At 40.0% G+C, this 21,870-nt stretch overlaps 1 protein-coding gene across 1 annotated transcript in view; it reads left to right on the top strand.

The window, feature by feature from the left end:
* Window positions 1–21,503, top strand: part of SLC7A11 (solute carrier family 7 (anionic amino acid transporter light chain, xc- system), member 11) — a 57,093-nt gene extending 35,590 nt beyond the window's left edge. The window contains exons 7-12 of the mRNA XM_010009694.1: window positions 9,457–9,580; window positions 10,756–10,859; window positions 11,349–11,445; window positions 14,379–14,528; window positions 16,229–16,406; window positions 21,436–21,503. Of these exons, the coding sequence (XP_010007996.1) occupies window positions 9,457–9,580; window positions 10,756–10,859; window positions 11,349–11,445; window positions 14,379–14,528; window positions 16,229–16,406; window positions 21,436–21,503 (721 nt within the window). The remainder of the gene's footprint in view (window positions 1–9,456; window positions 9,581–10,755; window positions 10,860–11,348; window positions 11,446–14,378; window positions 14,529–16,228; window positions 16,407–21,435) is intronic.
* The last annotated feature ends 367 nt before the right edge of the window (window positions 21,504–21,870 follow it).

The following is a 21,870-nucleotide window of genomic DNA, read 5'->3' as shown; positions in this document are numbered from 1 at the left end:
ATTGTAGCATAGTAGAGTAGTGCAATATGGACAGAGGGTACACTGAGCAGTGTGCAATTGCAAAGATAAATCACCCTTTAAATCCCAAGTCTCACTGACCATGTTGTCCAAGATCCTTGAAAAAGGTTAAGAATTTTGGCTATTTCGTGTCACTATCCAAACTAGATGGAACTTGATTACAGAAGGGTTTCAGTACTAATTCTCTAAGGGTTGTATTTAAGATTTTTCAGCTTGGACACAAAACCACCAGCCTTAAAAAAAAAAAATTAATTGAAAATTTGAATATTCCTTTTCATGACATCACTTCTTAAAAAAACCCAAAAAACCCCCAAATCCCCCAAAAATGGATATGCTCCTCTATGCATGCGATGGTAGTTCAAGCACTGTGAAGTTTTAGTGAGAAGGTTTCAGCGCACTGATATTTCCTTTCTCAAAGCACTGAAGGTAATAAAATAGAAAAAGTTCCAATTTGAGCACCATTCAAGTGCCTCTGGTTATGATATATGATGAAGGCATATTTCAGCTCAAACTTGGAGTTTTCTAGATTTCTGTGTCAGAACAGTAATTTCTTACAGAGTTTTTTCAGTGTGCTATATGGGCTGTCCCACAGCTCTAACCAGCCTGCCAGGCTGTCCTTAGCAAGAGCCTTATTCCTTGCTTTCTGCTGAGAAAACTGTTTTTCTGCCAGGCAACCCTCTTCATGGCAGTGCAGTATTGTTAAGACATCTCCTTTTAATTTCATTTAAAGCTTTTTACATCTTTTAAAATGCTAATGCTTCAAGGCACCCTCCATTACCATTTTTCTCATTCTGAATTCCTTCAGAAGAAGAGTCTTTCTTAGTAAATGATATTTCAGTTTCCATGGTGCTCCTTATTACAAGTAGCTGCTGTTTTCATCACAAATTGTGCAATTTTCATTCATGCCGAAATATCAATGATAACATACAACAACAAATTGTTTCTTTATGATCCTTCGCATTGTGGAAACTCTCTTGTTCAAAATTAAATGTCAGGGAATTAAACAAGTATGAAAAATCCAACTCCTTTCATGCACACACTTCATCCCTCTATGTACCTAAGAATTTGTCTTCCCTTAATACCATAAGGAATCATTAATATGCTACCAGCAATGCTTCCTAAAAAGTTCAGCTGCGGGGCTGTACCCTCCACCAGAACTGAGTGAGGTGTTTTGTATTCAGGCTGCTTGTTCCCAGGCTTCGAATCGAGCAGCTCGTTTTTGGAATGATAGCAGCCTCACCAGCTTGCTCCTTTGCACTACTCAAAGTGTTGCTTAGCCATTTAGGGAAAAATGGCAAATAAAGGGGGGATATCAAAAGGCTGTTAGGTAGAACCATGCAAGTCATTCTTCAAACCCAGGAGCTGACAATAGATTTGCATTTGAATCCTCTGAATTTAGACTATGCTGCATTTTAAAAGTGAGCTTTTGCTGAAGAGTGTGGCAGACATTGTTTAAATTACAGGTCCAGCCTAAACCACACCTTTATTGCAATGCCCTACATAAATGAGCATCTTTATCTGAGCATCTTCACTGTCAATTCAGGTTTTGAAGTGCTAAATGCAGATCCTTTGCTACAGATCCTGCTCAGCTGCTGCCCATATTTCCAGGCACCTGGCTGTTCCCCAGTTAAACTTCTCAAACTCTGTGATAATAAGCATGCTGGAGTTCCCAGGGCAAGCCTAGCTCCAGGCAGGCGTGGCTAGGCCTGACTATTACAATGGGGGAGAAAAGCCAGCTTTAGGTCCTTGGGACCTTTAGGTCCTGGGGAGGGATGTGGCTTGGGCGCAAGTTACAGTGCAAAATAAAACCCTGGTTTGATTATTCACAAGTCTTTGGGTAATGGTCATAAACTTTGTGCATTAAGTTTGCAAACGAGGTAATGTGAAGATGTTGAATATTGACACTTGATGGACATATCAGAGAGCTGAGTGAGAAGTCACAGGGGATAATTTATATGTTATGTTTCAAATCTGCGTTCTATTTTTTTTTTTAAAGAGATATTTTTAAAAATCAGGCCCCCATTTTATTCGCACTTCATATATTTCCAACAGCTCTGTGTGCTGCCTCTTGTGCTTGCTTTCTGGCTCTTAACAGTGATCACATGCTTGCTGTACAAGAAATAAGCATGGCCAAGCAGAGACAGTGCGAGTAACACAGTGTTGTGACCTTGAAAGTCCTTTGTGGATTTAGCTGTCATCTTTAGTGTTTGCTCTGTTGGCTTAGTTTTCTTTGGGAATGCCAGGAATGCTATGCACTTCATGTGAAAAGATTCAGGATCCTGCTTGAACATGAGAGGTCTCTGTAGCTGGTAGTCCAAGTTTCAGAGGAATCCATCCTGCTCTTTAAAGAAAGGTGTTTCAGAAAAGGCATTGGCTTCACAAGTTAGGGCTTGGGCCATGAAATAACTGAATATGGCACTATGGGGAGATCTGTCTTGCCAACTTGACTTAGTACACAATGTGAACACAGCCAGGTTTAAATCTCTACTAAATTAAAGCAAATTATGCCTAGTGAGGGTAACAATTATCCTCAATATCTCAAGGGCTGTTGATAGATCTGCTTCTGCTTGGGACTTCAGCTGGGAGGATTTGCTAGAGAGAGTCAGAAAATTCAAGAAAAAATATTCTTCACTCTAAGATTTTGATTTGTTGAAACTAAAACTTCTGATGGGAAACTACCCATTTCAGTATGACACTTCTTAGGAAAAAAATTTTAGAACTAAGACATAAATCTTGTCCAACCTGTAAAGACTTCAGAATGGCCAATGGCTTAAAATCCATAAGATTTATACGTGTTTTGATACAGGAGATTGCAATATTTTATTTACTTAAAGCAGGCCCAGGACTTGAACTTGAATTTTTTCCTTTTGCATTTCATCTTGGAATGAAATCTCAACAGATTTCAAAATTGAGAAAACTCTTTTCTAATCAGCTGGCTTTAAGTAAATTTTGAGGTGCTGATATTAGACCCAAATTTATACAATGATTTGTAATTGTCTCATGCATTACTGCCAAGATGGTATTGAAGCAGGCTGCTCCCTGGGTGGAAGGGGAAGCCACTGCCATGAAAGTCTTTTGCAATATTCACCTCTTCTCCCAGAACTTTGAAGAAAATCAGTATCAAAATGGAAAAAAAATATCTGAGGAAGCCTGAATCAGGAAAATATTGGCAATGAAATTAAAACATCTTCATAAAATCATATGAGAGACAACTAGGGGAGCTTATAAGCTTCTGAATTTGATTAAATTTGAATCTCCATGCGTTTTAAGATTTATCCGTCCCTAGCTACTATTCAAAACCAAATATTCCCCTTCTGCCCTATATGCAAAGCAATTGTAATGAAGAAGTGCAACAGCTTAAAGAAAGAGCATATCTACCTTGTGCTTCCCTGAAAGAATCACTGAGGAGTCTACCATCTCCTTTAGGAGCACAGCTACTCCATTCCATGGCTATATAGGGATGAAATGCACTGCTGAGCTCTGCTGTGTACAGCTTTGAAGCAAATTTCCTTCTTCTAGAGCCTGCCCCAGAGCTAGGGCACAGGGTTCAGTTAATCAGGATAATCTACTGGGTTTTGGATTTGACCTTTGGTGTGGCAGAATCATAAGTCTCCTGATAATCTGCTCTGATACTGCTCTACCTCCTACAGATATTTTTGAGAGAAAAAACAGAGCAGACCAAGGGATGGGGGAGGGTGGGAAGGAAGAAAGCAAGCAAGCCAGAGTGAGAACCTGGGGATAAGAACAACAGTGTCAATAAATCACCTGAGGAACATTCCCAGAAGACTACAGCTCATATTCCAGCCTAATGACAACTTTTATAACAACAGTGAGCTCTAAGAGCTGTGACCACTGTGGGCTGTTCTTTCTGTGAAACGACAAGCACACAGTCAAATATGCCCCACTGAGTTCATAAGGATGAAACATACTGTCACTGCATCCTTTGTTGTTTAGTGGCTGTGCCAAAATAATTTCCTTGCATCCATTTCAAAGCCAGGTTTTACAAATGTTTAGTCTGAGTCGACTGTCCTGGAAAAAGCTGTGCCAGTGGCACCCAAATGGGAAACATAAGTAAGAAGGTCTAAACAAATAAATTACTTACTGGTAACATAAAGTGAGATAAACAACATCTTTACTGTGCTATGGAAATTGTGAAAGATACTTCTTTACATTTAAAATTAATTAAATAAATAAAAAAGGAGGCAAAGGCCTAATTACTTCATATGATTTCCAAGCAAGGATTTGCTAGGTTTTTGTGAGAATGAGTCTGTATATGCTATATTTCTTTAGTTGAAAATTTACCATCAAAGGAGTTTCAAGATTCTTTTCAGAAGTTCCCGTCTGTGATAATTTATTTGCCATTTGCAATCTGTTAAACAGTTTTTAAAATGAACTCTTTCCAGATTATGGCACTCTAAAAAAAAAATCTAATCATCCACTGCACTGTCCATAGGGCCAACGCTGGGCAGAAGAATTCACAAGTGCAAATTTATCCAAACAACCTGACACTGGAAAAAAAATAACCAAATACAATGCAGAAAGCAGCAAGAGAGACCTGGTAATTTAATATTCCCAGGACCTCATTGCAAGAACAGAAGATGTATAGGCTTGGTTCAGTAAGTGCCACATTTCAGAGCCTGACCTACATCTCTCACCACTCCTAGTTAGTCACTCTGTGAGCTGTAGCAATCCCGAACCCTGGACAAATAAAGCAGTATGTTTTGATATAAATTTACTTACATGGGATGCATGTTTTCCATGTAAAAAGAAGCATACAGGACAGCCCTTTATACTGAAAGGATCAAATGGTTCTCACCATGTCAACATGTGAAAAAATTACAATCTTGCCTATCTGTTAGGAGAAAAGGAGGATTAAAAACTTGAGAGGAGGCCACCTGCCAGGACAGAATCAAAGCCAGGAACAAAGGCAAAAGGGGTAGGAATCATCACAGCACCTCTTGAATCTGTGTATTTGTAAATGCTGATATTGATTTCGGCAATGACTGACTTCAGCAATGAGCTATTGTTACTTTGTTCATTGTAGTGAAGGTTCGCCTCAGAAGTTCCCCCTTTCTCTGCCTCCTAGTATGTTCCAGCCTTATGTTCTGGACTGAGCTGCTACTTGTGGGCTTGTAGCTCAGACACTATTAAATTACATGACTTCTTTTCATTTTCTTTTGATTATGATTTTCCATGGAGAAATGAAATAAAAAAAAAACAAAACCAGGAAGACTAGCTATTAAGCTGCACTGTCATTTATGCCACCACGCACTCCATGGATGTTATGCTGCAGCGAGCATTAAAAAGGGCTCCTTTCTCCGTTTCAATGCATTGGTTCTGTACCTCTGACATCTGCAGACACCCAGCAGCACAGCACTGGGATAATAGAGTGAAGAATCAGGCCACAGTCTGCATTTAAAAACCTTCTTGCTTTCTGTCACCTAGGAAAAGAAGAAAAGCTTCCACAGTGCCTAATTACTTGGTTTCTTCCTGGTGTTTGACTTCACTGGTTTGGATTATAATTGCTTACAGTTCATAAAAGGGGTCTGCTATGACCAGCTGACTTTAAAGGGTCAAACTGTGTTAAAAAGCATGTTAGGAAGGGCAGTAGCTTTTGTTAGCTTCTTGTCCTGGTTTCAGCTGGGATGATAGAGTTAATTTTCTTCCTAGTAGCTGGTGCAACGCTGTTTTGGATTTAGTCTGGGAACAATGCTGATAACACACCAATGGTTTAGTTGTTGCTGAGTAGCACTTAACCCTGATCGAGGACTTTTTAGTTTCATGCTTTGCCGGTGAGGAGGGGCATAAGAAGCCAGGAGGAAGCAGAGACAGGACACCTGACCTGAACTGGCCAAAGGGGTATTCCGTACCACAGCACATCATGCCCAGTATAGAAACTGAGGGAGTTACCCAGAAGGGACCAATCATTGCTCAGGTGGGGCTGGGTATCAGTCAGCGGGTGTTGAGCAACTGTACTGTACTTGGGTTTTATTCCTCTCTTTTTCCTATTCATTATTATTAGTAGCAGTAGTAGTATTTGTATTATTATTATATTTTACTTTGGTTTATTTTGATTGTCAACCAATTTCAGTCCACAAGTTTTGTCTTTTTTTCCCATTTCTCCTACCCTTCTCCTACCCATCCCACCAGAAAGGAGGTGCATGGTGCTGCATGGTGCTTAGTTGCTGGCCAGGATTAAACCACAACACTTCTCAAATGCTTTCAATACCCTTTCCAGCAGGCTTTCCTAAAAAACAAATTAGCATAAATACACTCTTGGCTAGAACTTGAGACCTAGAAAGGTACCAGTTGCACAGAGTAACACTGTTGTCCATAACATCTCCTGGCTAGCTGTGTGGCAGTTGTGAATTTGCCTTATAGCAGAAACAAGGCTTATTGGTGTGCTAACACCCCATGTTATGTTTGATTCATAGGATACAGAAGTAAAAAGGTTAAATCTGCATCGATAGAGACAATTTAATGGAGAATAGAACACAGGTATGATTTTTCCTGATTTGGAGAAAAGATTTGGAAGTTTAGGAGAATATCTGAAATACAAGAAAATTGGTACAGTGGTCCTCCAGGGAAAGGAGGTAATCTTTCTTGGTAATGGCATTACAGTTTTTATTCCAGTGCAGTGACTGTAGTTCATGGCAGAAAGTGTGGCAATGGGATTGTGTTGCAAATTGGGAACTGCCTCTTAAATTGGATGAATAAGAAAGACATGATTAAAGCTCTCACTTAGTAGTTTTACATATGGTTCGTACCTGTCTGTCTGTGCTTTCAGATGATTTGAGGACCAAGTGCAAATCTGAACTGAGGTATCAGTGAGAAATGAACCGTACTGTATTACTTATCCCTGAAATCTTGAAACTGGCTTTTCATTTTTGTCTAAATCTGTCACGGGAAGCACTGGCTAATAAGCAGCACTCAGAGGAACTGTGTGTGAACATACAGCAGCCCTCTGAAAGCCTGCTCCTGCTGCGAGACAAAAGGAGGTGCAACCTGAGCGCTCACTTTGCTCAGAAGATGAGAACTCAGGAGCTTAGAAGTCACAGCATCCCTTGTGCTGCTCCACGTGTGAGTTATGATCTGCGGGATTTTTAATGAGCAGTGCTTGCTGACTAGTTCTGGCTTGTTTGGGGGGTTTTATTCTTCTCCGGAGTTTTGTTGTTGCTGTTGGTATTACTATTCAAGAGGATTAGTGCTCTTCAGCATAGCAAGACAGGAACTGCAGTGCTAAGAAAACAGTCATATTTGGAAGCATGATTCTGCCCCCCTTCCTTAGTTGTGAACTGTCATTTTGTTTTAGAGGAAGTTAGACTGGGATTTAAATTAGAAACAAATACAATGAGCAGGTGTTCGGTAAGAGTCAGAATGGACAATGTTTGTTAAATTTAGCAGTGTGGTTTCAGTCGTTCAAACAGTATTTGTGAAAATAGTACAAATTTGATATCTTTCGCTGGAAATAGTTTTTAAGTTTGAAGTAAGGGCTGATTTATCCAATAGCTTAGTGGTTGAAGCTGTGATACAGAAGATGTAATTGAAATCTCTGTTCTGAGAGGTTTTAAAGCCATGTATCCATTACCTTGCATGGATGCCAAGTAGATTGATTCAATTTACACCCAGGTCAGGTAACGAGCTTAATCAAGCTAGTTGCAAAATATCTGGCAACTGACCCACAAAAACTTTTTCTGCAGATATTATCAACGTGCAGTTCTGCAATGTTGCTTGAGTCAGCAACTCTGTGGTTTTCCCAGCAATACAGTGCTTGTATTCTGGGCTGTTTGCTGTGGTCCTTGCTGTTGCCTTTTCCGTCAACAAGCGCATCCTACAAGCTGACTGGTTTCCCTCCTTCCAGCTTCTTCATGTAAGAGTCTGTGAGGTAGCAATGGGTTAATGCAGAATCGACCTACCCAGATTTAGTGCTGCATTATGGTATGATCCTCTTACCTACCTGTATGTCTGGGTTAATGACAGTATTTGACATCATGGTTTCATAGGCAAGACGTGCAACAGCATTACTGTCCTGCTTTATTTATGTCTCCATTTAGCACTGCTTTTCAGCTCTGTACAGGCATAATAAGAATTTTGTTGAGAAATAAGGACTGATAGTCAAGAGAATCCTTAAATTCTGACCCAGCTGTGTTTCTTTGAGACAAGATATCAGAAAACAATGGATATTTGGTTGGTTTTCAAAACACGTTTTCCTTTGAGATAATTGCAATAGTCCTTTAAGACTGTGTTTGCAGTCTCTTCTGGGACACCAGAATTCCTCATTCTGTCTCCCCTTTCTCCCACCTGATGGGGTGACCTTCACAACAAAGTTCTTCACATATGGCAACCCCTCCATCTCTTCAAAAGCAATCTTAATGTAGATAGCCAGAGGGAACCAGCTGTGAAGTAGGAGCTCTCAGCTCTCCTCAGAGGGAGTGCACATACTGCGTCTTTCCAACCACATCTCTTGGCCTTGGAATTAAAGGACCGAACACTGGTTTCAGATCTGAGTCTCTTCTTGGTACAATGCAGATATCAATGATATCAAGGGGAAAGAGACTAGCGTAACTCTTGAAGCATCTGGGTTTTTATCCCTAACTCAGACATTTGCTGGCAGTGTGGCTTCGGACGAGTTCACTGTGTCTCTGTTCCTCTTCTTTAAAATAGAAATCTGCTTTTCTGCTTTGCTGACTGGAAGGATGTGCTGTATAAAAGTTCAGCATTATTATTTATTTGTTTGTTATTGGTGATTAGCTAAAACGTTAAGGGGTTTGTGCTGTTCAGTACTATTAGTGGTGTACTAACAGTATAAATTTGTGCTTTTCCTTTTTCTGTGTCATATTTGGGCCTCATGTACCCCTAAATAGTAATAAAGATATTTGGGATATAAGGTGTGCAAGGGTGGGATTGCACAGAAGAGGAAAGGGCAGAATTCCGAATGCTAGATGTTTTGGCATCCAGGGGAAGGTGTTGAACCACCTCCAGATGGAGACTCACTGAGCGCTAGTAGGTATGTTGGAGATGCAATTGTGATTGCTCTCCTGAAAGGTGGATCACCTGCATCTGTCATCGGCTTTATTGCTGGTTCAAGCACTGGTACCTGCTGCCTTCCTGTTGGGCTCAGCTTGAAAGTTTATAGGGGTAGGCAGTTCAAATGGGCCATACTTCTTGTATGGGAAGCATGGGGACCACAACCTCTTGGTGTTTCCAAAGGACTCCTCCCTCAGATGGTTTCTCACCTCTTCATTACGAATCTGTTTGCTCTATATAGATGGTTTTGTTTAGATGTGTTATTTTTTTACTGGTACTTTCCAATTATGATATTTCGGGATCACCAAATGTGCATTCACCATCATTAGTGGCTTCTTCTCATGTTATTTGTTTCATGTTCAGGGAACAGCAACCAGATTGCAAAATAATGAGCTACCTTGTGTATTTCAGAAACATACCCCTCGCAATATGCATTTCAATGATTATCGTCACAGTTGGCTATGTGTTAACAAACGTGGCTTATTTCACTACAATCAGTGCTGGGGAATTGCTGCTTTCAAAAGCTGTAGCAGTGGTAAGTTACAGAAATAAAATTCAAAGCTATATCCCTGCTGCAGTTGTGTTTGTTGATATATTTTTATTTCTCAGGAAAAAAATCGGGGGGATGCATCCAGTCAGACTTTTCTATGGCTCCTCTTTTACACCGCATTAGCATCCTGGTGAAATTAGTCTGATTTTTGGCTGATGAGTAGGATTGCACTTAAGGCCATATATAGTATTTGTAGTATAATGTTAGACTGTATTTATTTACTTGGTAAGGCAAAGTCAACAGGACTTAAATTTTATAGTCAAGTGTGTGCTTGAATAATCCTGTGCTAAATTGTAGGCCAAACTCCTGAGAAGCAGGAAACACAGATATCTGTGGAAGTGGGAGCTCTGAATTATTTTTTGTAGCAAGAAGCTGTCTTGCTTCTTGTAAGTTTCTGCACAACGTGCATCCGGAGTACTTAGGAAGGGGGTTGCTGTGAATACTGAAGTTCATTTGGGAAGTTGTTGCAAAGCAACCTGGCTTGGGAATACTGCTTTGATTGTTCTTGCTGAATTGTGGTGATGACACTGATTTTTATGTTTACGGTATCTGACTCGCAATGAGGAAATAAAAATTTCCATTTACTTTCCAGTAGTGTCACTGCCTGTGGCTACTTCAATTGACGTGGCATTTAAAAATGACCAAATTCTGTAGCTCTTGGGAGATTTAGAAAGAAAACATATTGCAAACCTGAAGAAATCTGTACATGTCTCCTGTGGTGTCCCAAACTCCAATTAAGGCTCTTCTGGTAATCTAGAACAAAAAAGCATGAATGGATGGACTATACCACTTGGTAGTATCAGCTAAGTAAAGTGAAGACTGTAGGAAAAAAATATTAGGTAAGCAGATCAGGTTGTGATCCATTCAGATTAGGTCTTTTTTTTTTTGAGTCATAATGGTCTAAACTGACAAAAAAAAGGACCACTACAGCATAGCTTCAACTGACAATTTTCCACATGCAGTAAGGGTGGGAGACCTCATCCACAGTAGTGTTGGTGTCACAAAATAAGGGGTAACAAATGCACAGTACAGCTTCCAGTGAGGGATGTAGAAGAGGGCTGTAACTAGAACTTATCATACTTATTGGTGATTAGTTAATAGAGTAAAATTACTCTTGTGTTTTAGGAAAAATCATTGTATATGTCTCTCTCCTCTAACAGACCTTTGCTGAACGACTGATGGGAAACTTTTCTTTAGCTGTACCAGTATTTGTTGCTCTCTCCTGCTTTGGATCTATGAATGGCGGCATTTTTGCGGTCTCCAGGTGAGCATTGCTAATATTACTGGGGGTGAAGGGCATAGTATATACACTTGAAGCAAGAGGATAGGACAGTAAGATTCATTCCTTTAGCATGAAGTGAAAAATGACTACAATGCTTACCAGGTGTGGGGCTTTTTCTCATCTTTGTTCCTGTTGAGTTTAGACTCTTATTGTTAAAAAACCCTTTGAAATGTTTGGAAGTGGGTCCCTCTGAGCATAGCACTTAATGGCTGCTTTGTTTCATGTGAAGGAGGGAAATTGGAGGGAAAATGTTAACTAATTCTGAACACTGATCATAGCATAAAGTAAGGAGGGGACACCTTCAGAGATGACTTTGATTTCTGCTTATAGGCTTCTCCTGCTAGTCTTTTCATTCAGAATGCCTCAAACAAGCCTAAGAAGTGCTGCTGTGCTCTGTGACTTTCATGAGCTGCTTTGCCTAGTCACAGTAATGAGCACATTTAAAGTCTGTCCACATTTATTTCCCACCAGGATGTTCTTCGTTGCATCCCGCGAGGGTCACCTTCCGGAAATTCTCTCCATGATTCATGTCCGCAAGCACACTCCTCTGCCAGCTGTCATTGTTTTGGTAAATCATACAAACAAATGTTCCTGCACAAGAATTCATATTACAGGCTTGCTCTGGAGGATTCTAACAGAATTTGGGCACTGCTTGAGTCTCATTTATTAATGTGTACGTGGGCTTTGGGCAGGGCAGAGGACAGTAAAGAGAGGAATGAGATTTGGGAGTTATTCTATCATCTCCTCCTTGCTATCTTGTTGGTAGCACTTGTCTGCTTATCACTGCAACCTCATTCATGTCTTACTGCCCTTTGTTTCTAAGGACCTGCTAGTGATGAGCTAGTTCCCTTTCAGAGGAACAAATTCCACTTAAACAAACAAACAAAAAAGGGATTAATTTAACTGAAAATGCAGCTAAACACCAGCATCTGCGAGGACCCTAAAGGCTCATTATACTACCTTATAGTGAAAAATGCAAACAATTATGCATTAAGATAATGGAAGGGGAACCCTCAGCAGTGCAGTGTAGCAGTGATTAAAAAATGAGAGAATGTGTGCCTGGGCAATAGTCTGTGAATTGTCTAAGGAAAAACACCAGCATTTATAGTGGAAATCCTATTACTGACTTCTAAAATAGCAGCAGAGCTAAATGTTGGCCATGTGTTTGCATTGCAGACTAATTTGTATGGTAAAATGTTAGGACAAAATGTCAAAATACTGACCTCAAACCTTGGTTTGCAAAGTGCTTTGAAGATTTTCACTTAACTTGCAGTCTTTGTAACCGTGGGCGTTTAGCCCCTCCTTTGGGACTAATGACTGTAATGTATCTGGACAGACCTCTGCATCTGTGCGGAGATCTAGCCACAGCAGAAGACACATGTGCACCTATGAGTCTGTGGTAGTAAGATCCGATGCTTGTGCTGGAATTTAGATCAATTTTTGCTCTACATGCTTATAAGCTCACTTCTGAAGTGCCAGCTGAAGTGTTGAATTTTATGTGTGCACATACAACTGCAGGCTTCCACATTTTGAATATTAGGCAATGTGATTATGGTGAAAAGTTTTATGGAATTCATTTTACATAAGCATTTACTTTGCTTTTTATTTCTTTGGGTGAGTAGTAATATCTTTCATGTAAATGCATTGTTTTCTGTGGAATGAAATGCTTAAAATATTTTTTTTTCCTAAAAGACATTTTCTGCTATTGCATCTGGTTCTGTTATACCAGTGCATTGATTTCCTTTGAAAAAGTCAGATTCTCACATGAAGATGTCTTTCCTTCAGAGAGAGTAATTTTTTTCTTGCCTCATTACAAATAGAGTAGTTGCAGAACATATTCTGCATCAATAGTCAGTGTTTTAGCATTTTCCTGGTTTATTTCTCCTACCAAGGTCTCCACACTGTAAGAAAGGAAAGAGCTTTTGAGGATAAACTGAGAAAATGAGCATGTTCAGTGTTTGAGGCTTGTTAAATAAAAAACCAACATTCTTAGGGATTAAGAAATCTGTTCATGTATGTATGTGTTGCTATATGATAGATTTGTGTGAAACAGCTCCAAGAAATCATGCAATCAAGTTTATTTTTTATTTCTTGATACAACTTCTTCACTGTCTGTGGCCCTTCCTTGCATTATCATGCTTATAACTGAGGTTTTAAACTTTTAGGGCTGAGTCTATATAGAAGAAATCTTGCCCAATATAATTCAGTGGTAAAATTTCCTTTGACCTTTACAGAGGAGTTTGCTTAATATCTGTGTAAAGGACCAAGCACTTTGTAAGTCATTAGAGGCTGGAATCCAGAGACCCACATTTGAAATATTGATCCTTTTGGTTCAAATCCATGCTGTCTTCACTGATTAAAAGACAGAGAGAGAGAGACAAAGAGGCTGTGAATCTAGATAACTAATAAAAGCTAGTTTTCCTTACATTAAGATCTAGCCCGGTGTTTTACTGCATCTGCAGTTGATTTCACCTGTTGCCTCATTATATACCTAGAGAGGCTGTGGCTGCCAGGATCATCCGTCTTGCTGAACAATAGGGGCTGTGTTGGATTTGATTCCTTCCTTCCTCCCCATGTGCAAGGACTGTGTCGTTGTAGGCATAGGCTGCCTCATGGGAAGTGCAGATTACCCTTCAGAGTTATTCAAGCTACAAAAATTCTGCTTTTGTCTAGACATTACCCTGAAATAGATCTCTGTAGCCTACACTAATAATCTAACCCAAGGCACAGCACTAGTTTATACGTGAGCTTTTGCCTGCATCACAGAAGCCTTGTTTCTCAGAACAGTTTTATAATGAGGAACTGCATTTATTCTAGTGTCCCGTCTCCTCCTTGCTTTTCCGTAGCTGCCTGTGTGACAACTAAATGCTTTTCCCTGCTTAGAAATGTTTGCATTTCTGATGTGTAGTCAGTCCACCTTGCAAGCCTGAAAGGCATAGTGAAAATACAAGCTGGTGGCAAACCAGTGTGCCCAGCTGTCATCCTGTGGTGTCATCCCTCTTTGCGAACTTCCCCTGTTGCAGCTTGCAGGACTGCAAGACTTTTTCCTTCCACAAGATGCTTGGAAACCCCTGCTTTCATATGATCAGATGTGACCTAGATTCAGCTCCTCTTGTCGCCTATATCCGTGATGAGCGAGTAAAACTTCAGTGGGCTAATATATTTGCCAGGTCCCATGAGAAGAGTGCCCAGGATGCTCAAGCATTTTGGTGATGCAGTGGGCTGTGTGCCTGCATGTGGGGCACAAAGGACAGATATGTATTGGTCACGTGTGGTCACCTGAGACAGATATATATTGATCAGATGTGATCTTGGGGACACCTGGATTGATCACACACCTGATTGTATGACAAAGGCAGGCCCCACGTCTGTGGCTCTCAGGTGTCTCTGCACAAGGCTGTGCTACTTGTTCGTCCCTGTGGGAAAAAATTGACATCGCGGCTGTAAAATAATAGAGATCAATCCACTAACCCCCTCTTGTCTTCTGAATTTCTTTTGCAGCATCCTCTCACAATGATAATGTTATTCACCGGGGATCTCTACAGCCTCCTGAATTTCCTCAGTTTTGCCAGGTGGCTTTTTATTGGACTGGTAGTTGCTGGCTTGATTTATCTCAGATATAAACGTCCTGATATGCCTCGTCCTTTCAAGGTAACCTCTGCTCTCTACTGTTTTACATGAATCCTTCTCCCTCTTACTCATTGTGTAGTCAGACAGTAAATAAGAATTTTCTAATGTAGAAGGCTAAGCTCTTTCTTGAGAAAAGTAGAGTTAATAGAAAACAGTCTTTTGCACTGAAAGGTCTCTGAGTGTTTTCCTGCAAGCTCCCCAGTGCTTCTTCAGCTGAGTTCACTTCTGAAAGATAATTCTTGTCTATTCCACGGTGCTTGGGGGCAGCAACTGAAGCTGCTGTGCCAAAGGGGAGATATTTGCTCAGTTTTGCCTGTCTGTTGCACCAAGGCAGTGTGATTCAGGCTGTATGAAAATGCCTCTAGCCCTGTGTAGTCCGTAGAGTTCAAACTGCAAATCTTGGGGTTAAATGTGCCAACTTGATTTTCAGCCAATCCTCTATTTGATCTCTCTTTGATAAAGACCTGAATAACTTTGCCACCAAAACTCATGTCAAGCGTAAGCATTAATATTAAGCATTTATTTCATTGCCTATCCCATATGCCAATTTGATGCACAAATGAGTTGTTAATGCTGTTATTATGATATCTGGGACTTGCAGTGGATTTGCAAAAACAGTTATCGTGAACCCTGAAAGAAAGTGCTAATAGTCTGGCCCATTGAACAGTAGCTGGTTTAGTCTTGGTTCTGCCATTTGTTTTGCTTATTTGAAGTAGCATCTTACAAAGTAAGTTGTCCTACTGTGTATGTGGAAAGATAATGTCCACCATGAAAAAAAATGGAGGAATCTATCCGTATTTGTATATTGCCGAGAAGCCTATTTTGTGAAGAACTAAGAATGTGCACTGTTGCATTCCAGTATGTATATCTGTAAATAGGGTCAACAGCACAAGCTGTTTCACTTTGATAAAAAAAAAAAAAGGCTTTGACAGTCCCCAAAAGAGGAACAGTAATGCTTCAAGGCATGAAAGGAAGAGAATAATCTCCAAGGAATTATCCAATTCTCCGTTACACCAAACATCTCAGCCATGCCTCTAGGTGTTTTCTTCAGAGGTGATACCATAGTGATTGTAGTGATGTTCTTGAAAATTGAAAGAATTAATTTGATATTGTTATTTTTTTTCTGCTTTCAACAGTGATACTGACAATACTACCTGTCATATAGTCAGAAAGTGCTTTTTCAATAGCTACCAGTTGCATATTATCAAATCTCTTTATCACCAGTCAAATTAGTATTTAATTTGTTCTCTTCCTTCCAGATTTTAATTTTTATCTTAGGAAGAAAATCAATATGTTCTTAATAGTTTTAAAAAGAGACTTGAGCTCCTGGTTGTGTTTTAAAGTGTTTTCTAATAGGTAATTATCAAAGAGGAAATCTTTACTGAGGTTAGACCTGCTTACTTATCTACTGGGGGATTAGAGGAAGGACTTTTGCAATGTAGCTTATTTACAGCCTTTACATTTTAGAGGATGTAAAACACTGTAGTGTTTTAGTGTGTAATTAACAGACTTCTGTGGTACTTACTGCGTAGCACTCTGCGTAGCTTGGTTTCTGCAGTCACTGACATTCTGTGTGTATGTTCCAGATACCTGTATTTCTCCAGAACTATTCTGTACTCCTGGGTTTTATCCAATTTACATTTCATGGAACATTAAATGCCACAGTCATTCAATAGCAAGGTCAATGTAAAGTAATGGTTCTTTGTCTGGTTATGTTTCAGGTGCCTTTATTTATTCCAGCGTTATTTTCCTTCACCTGCCTCTTCATGGTTGCATTGTCACTTTACTCTGATCCAGTGAATACAGGGATTGGATTTGCAATAACCCTGACTGGAGTTCCTGCTTATTATCTCTTTATTGTATGGGACAAGAAACCAAAGTGGTTCAGAAACCTCCTAGGTAAGTCCTGGTGGGACTCCTCTTCTTCATGCTGCCTCTGGGAATTTCTCAGGGCTCCCTGTGTTGTGAAATCCTTCCCAGTCGATCCTCTCAGCAGCTCTTAGCTGCGGATGACAATACAAGTTTATTTTTGGCACATGCTATAGCATTGCACTGCTGGTTACAATCAGTGTCCGCTAAGTAATGAGATACATCTACAGCAAGCCTATTCTTCACCTAGTGATTGACTTCAAATGGTAGATGCCTTTTCATCTGTCCTCTTCTTCTCTCCCTCTCTTACAAACATCTGATTCCTTTTGAATCACCCATCTCCCTCGCCTGTCCATTGGCCTATGCTAATAGAGACAGTATTAACACACTCAGGAGAATCTGTTTGGAAACTTAAACATCACAGTTGGGCATGACAGGATGGGCTTGGTGTGCTCTATGGAGACCATGCATCTGTGGAGTGTTTGGAATGGGACAGGCACAGAAGGGCTTGCTATGAAGATACTGTCCTTAGCAGTGGCTCCTGACAAAATAATAGTAAAAGAGGTGTCTGACACACCTCTATGGAAATTGTTTCTGTGCTTCACTCTGTGTGACGTGGCTTGGTTTCACACCTGAAATACACTAAGAATAATCTTTATACCATTTCTGAAAGCTTTTGAAAACATTTGAGGAAGTTCTGCTGTGTTGGAGAACGGTCATTTGGAGCATTTCCATTAGAAAGAAGTCAGTATCATTTATTACAGCTCCCCATTATTCTGGGTTTTGTTACTCAGCACGATAGGTTTTCAAAGTGGAGGTAGTTTTTGAAACATGAAACAAGAATATAGACAAAATATTTCATAAATTATGGATAATTTATTAAACCAAACTGAAAGAAAACCTCTTCTGATGCAAAAGAAAAACTCAAGCCATGAAAGTTTTCAACTAAAAATAGTTTATTTATATAGCTGCTGAATCAGAAATGCATATTGTCTTCTGTGCTTCAGTCTTAAAGGATGATTTAAAATGAGCTGCTTAGAACAAAAGAATGAGGTTTTCATATGTATGTTATTACACTATAACCGTTTATATGTATTTTTTCTCTATAAATATGGGCTGTATAGTTATGTCCTATCTGTTCTGGGATCTATGAGCTTCCCTCCTAAGTCATACTGGGAAGTCCACAGACAATAGGGCAGGAAGTATTTACAGAAAAAGATACTAGCTTAAGGCTAGCACACTTTGGTCATCTTAATTTTTTAACCATAGGGTTATAAAGTTCTCACAATGTCCTGGGAATGAGTAGAAAGCTCCAGTGCAAATGAGAACAGTTATATGCAAAAGAACACTATTAAATAGTTAGGATTTTGTCTGTTTATAATTTCTCAGCCCTGACATTTAGGAAATTTTCCCTTATCAAACCCAGGAGATTTTTGGCATTTTCTGTGAAGTCTCAGAGGTTTTGAATACAGTTACTTGGATTTCTGGCCACAGGATGCCAGTGTTGAACTACATTACATGGGTGAGAGAAAAAATATTCTCTTTAAGGTGGACTGGGTAGATGTGAAGCTTTTTCCGCCAGCTGTTTACAATGAAGGTGAATCTCCTAGCTTTTCAGACAACACAAAATTCCCCTCCTAGAAAGAAGGCCTGGTGTCTGTGTAATACCTATGAAGGGACACAGTTTACTGGCTCAGAGGGGAAAGCAGCGGTTGCCAGTCAGTGGGTGAAACAGCTTGTTTGCTTTGCAATTATTATTCCCAAAATAACAATAATAATGACAGAAAACTGATGCTGACAGTTTTGGGGTGGAGCAGAGTGGATATTTACTTGTTAAATAATAAGATTTTTTTATTTCCTCGGAAGAAGCAATAAACCTTATGTGTGGAGTCATTAAACTGGCATTATTTTGTGAGGCATTGTATAGCCTGAGAGCATTTTTCAAAGGCATTGAGTGAGGATAAATTCACTTAAGGTACATCTGTGAGATATACAAAAGCCATTGGGCAGCTGCAAGTTTAATATTCTAACCTTGAAACAACATGCATTATGTGTGTTTAAGCATGAAAGAGTGATGCCAGACAAGAGGTAAAGGACAGCAGGAAAGAATGGGATTGTCTTTTAAGAGGTAGATTTTTGCCAGGTGAACTGGGTAACTTTCTTTGAGAAGATAACTGATTTTTCTAGACAAAGGAGAATGTGATAGATCCAATCTACTTAGACTTCAACAAAGCATTTTGTGTAGTACCACGGGGAGAGTCAAAGCCTGTTAGTCTGAACATGGCACCATGCTAACAAGACTATTCCCAAGCTGCTTCATCTGTGCAACTCAGTGCATGAACAGAACACTGTGGGGCTCTCTACCCATTTGCAGAGTCACCTTGTGGGGAACTTGACTTGTTCAGCTACCCAGACATGGATACAAGAAATGAGTGCTGCTCATAAATCCTACGTGGAACACATGCTATTTAAGTAAAGGACAAGGTGCAAGGACACATGGGTACAGACCAGGCCCAGAAAAGATTAGACTGGGTATTCAGTAGAGGTTTTGCTAGGATCAGAGGAAAGGGATGTCGAACAGCCAGAATGAGTACTAGGATAAAAGGCCCAGCCTGAAGATGAGTGCATTTGTAAAAGGTGTTTCAGGCTGGTTACAGTAGCCCTCAAATGGATTACCCACAAAATCCTCTCCCAGGCTGAACATCTTTCATTTTGACTGCCCTTAATGGCATTTATGTTCCATTCTCCTTACCAAATTACTGTATTGAACAAAAGGTAACATCACAGTTCGTGGGCTTAATAGGGCCTGGGTGGTATTTTGCAGTGAGAATAACATTTTGTTCTTTCCTCTTCCAAAAAAAAATTTGCTGTAGCACCAGATGTGCCGGGACAAATAATTTCCAGCTAGTACAGGCTTCATTTGACCTCCACTTTCTTGCTTTTTATAGAACTAATGCGAAAATGAAAAGAAAGTCAAGCCTAGCAAAACATACAAAGCAGATCAGTGTGTAAAAAGATGCAGCACCAGCATGAGAATGCTTCTTTTTGGACTTTCTCAGTTGAAAACCCAACCTTAGACTTACATTTAAAACATCATTTTCTTTATAGTGGATTGAATTGTGAGGAGCTTAAAAGTTAAATCCTACTTTCTTCATAGCTTGAGCCCATATTGGAAAAGAGATCTGTTTATACAACAAAATGTCTCTTTCAGGGTTATTTACAAATACCAAAAGATGACACTTGCTCACTCAGAACATAGTGTTATAAGTTTGGTTTGTTTCTCTTTGTCAGTTTATTATGTTGGGCTCTACAGGAAATCATCTCAGGGTTTTGCTGTTGCAGATTTCATGTCTAGCCTTATACATATGCAGTAAATTATCACTGCTTTCTTTCCCCGCCCAAGTTTTATGGGGTCTTTATGTAGATACCAGGTCTAGGTTTTTTTCAAAAGGCTGTCCCTTGCGATCCATTTACTGTGAATTCTCCTCTTGAAAGGAAAAATTAAGGTTTGGGAGGAGGAAGAGAGAGGGAAAGTTGTCTTTACTGTCATGGTATGTTAAGTTGTCTTGTTACAAATGTGAAGCTAGTATTGTAAATCTAGATACTGTTCAAAGCACACAATATAGATATAGATATACTGACTGAAGACAGAAAATTTTGGGGGGTCAAATACTCCTTACACTGTCTTATCTTGAGTATGTTGCAGCCAGTGAAACACCAAGCAAGCATTGCAGCCCCCCCAGTTTGTCTGATTGCTCCTCCATGGCTTCATCCCAGCACAGAGTAAAACTCCTGTGTGTTGGTGGAAGAGTGGCAGCCACCTTCCGCCACAGCAAGGACAAGGTCTTGCTGCAGGTGGCTCTGTCCAGTTTGTCAAACAGGATATTAAAATCCCAGACAGCTCTCGAGATGCTCAGGCTTCCCCTCTGCTGCCGTGCCCTTTTCTAAGAGCTGTTACAGCATAGCTCAGCTTGACAGAAAGTCTGTTTTTCTTCTTTTTCCTTTGCTCAGGCTCAAACCTGGCAGGGGTTGGATGGCCAGGGCGAAGCCCTGCTGGATTCCTGCAGCTGGCTTTCCTCCTGCCCTTCACCCCGGCCATGCTCAGCCCAGCTCTGAAGTCCCTGCTGTGGGTAGGGGAGGGAGATGGGAGGAAAATGCAGTCCCTGTTGACTCTCAGCCTCCCTGACCCCATCAGTTTACAGTTTAAGGGCAAGCTGGCTTTGCATTGAACTGGTGACCTCCAGAGAGAAATGATGGTAGAGTATGCCCTAGACAGGAGAGCAGGAAAGTAGTTTCGTATCTTCTGTGAGTTGCACTGTTTTATCCTCAGTGCAGTGTAAAGCAAGCCCTTGCTTTACGCTGATGTTGAGTTAGGGAAAATCAGAACTTTGTCTTACAACAACTCCTGCTTGTTTAAAATGAGTTCCTAAAAAAAGCGTCAAGTGAAAGGAGTGGTAAGATAATGTTGGTTTACTATTCTGTATATAAATTAACTGTGCCATTTATGAAACAGTGCCCTAAAAAGAAAACCATCAAAACCACCAGAAGGAAATAAATGTCCAGAGTGACAAAAAGACAGTGTGAAGTTGCTTTGGATGTGTGACGTTGTTAGGCCTGTGAAGCTTTGTAATCAGTTTCCTTTTTGAATTAACTTGTTTGAACTCTTCCAGACTTTTATTTCAACACTGCTACTTTGTTAAAGCTAAGCAGTGGTGCACACTAGTTAGGCTTTAAGAAAGCTTTTGAATACATGCAGACCTTTTTTGAATAAGTTTATACATCTATACTCTTCCATTATTATAGTATATGTGTAGCCTTGGATCAGAGACAACCCCCCCCCCCCCCTTGTAAAAAATGTGCAAAGAAGCCCCCCCCCCCCCCCCATAGTTAAAAAAAGAAAAAATTGAATCAGACATTTAAATGATATATGCACCTAGTATATACGCCTGCTGTGAACCACATGTGTAAGTAGGCCATAGAGCAGCTAAGATAATTTTTCTGGCTGCTTCTGCTAGCAGAATTTGCCCCACCAAAATTCTCCATCCTTTTATCTTTGCAGACAAACTAACCATGACATTGCAAATCCTCTTGGAAGTTGTGCCATCAGAAGAAGACCAGAAATCATGATCTTCATGTGCAGCTTTTGGCTTGGTGTTTAATTTCTACCTGAGGAAGAGAGTAGGGAGATTTCTCCCCTTACTTTACCCCTGTCCTGCAAACTGGAGGAACAAGTCACAGCTGAGATTTATACCGAGCAAGTCAGTTGCCAGAACTATATTTTATGATGCTACAAATTTTTGTTTTAATATGATTGGTTTATACGTAGAAAGCAAGAACTCGTGTTATGAGGCAACAAATCTCTTCACTACTTCTTTTGTAATAGTGTCATATTTTAACAAACCTTAGGTTCTTCAAACTAGGATTTTGGTTGCATTGTCACTGAAAATAGGTTTAAGAAATGTGTAAGTAGTAGTCATGTGTACTGTGAAGAATG

This window comes from Nestor notabilis, unplaced genomic scaffold, assembly GCF_000696875.1.
Source record: "Nestor notabilis isolate BGI_N333 unplaced genomic scaffold, ASM69687v1 scaffold632, whole genome shotgun sequence".
NCBI lineage: Eukaryota > Metazoa > Chordata > Aves > Psittaciformes > Psittacidae > Nestor > Nestor notabilis.
This window is presented reverse-complemented; position numbering and strand designations above follow the sequence as displayed.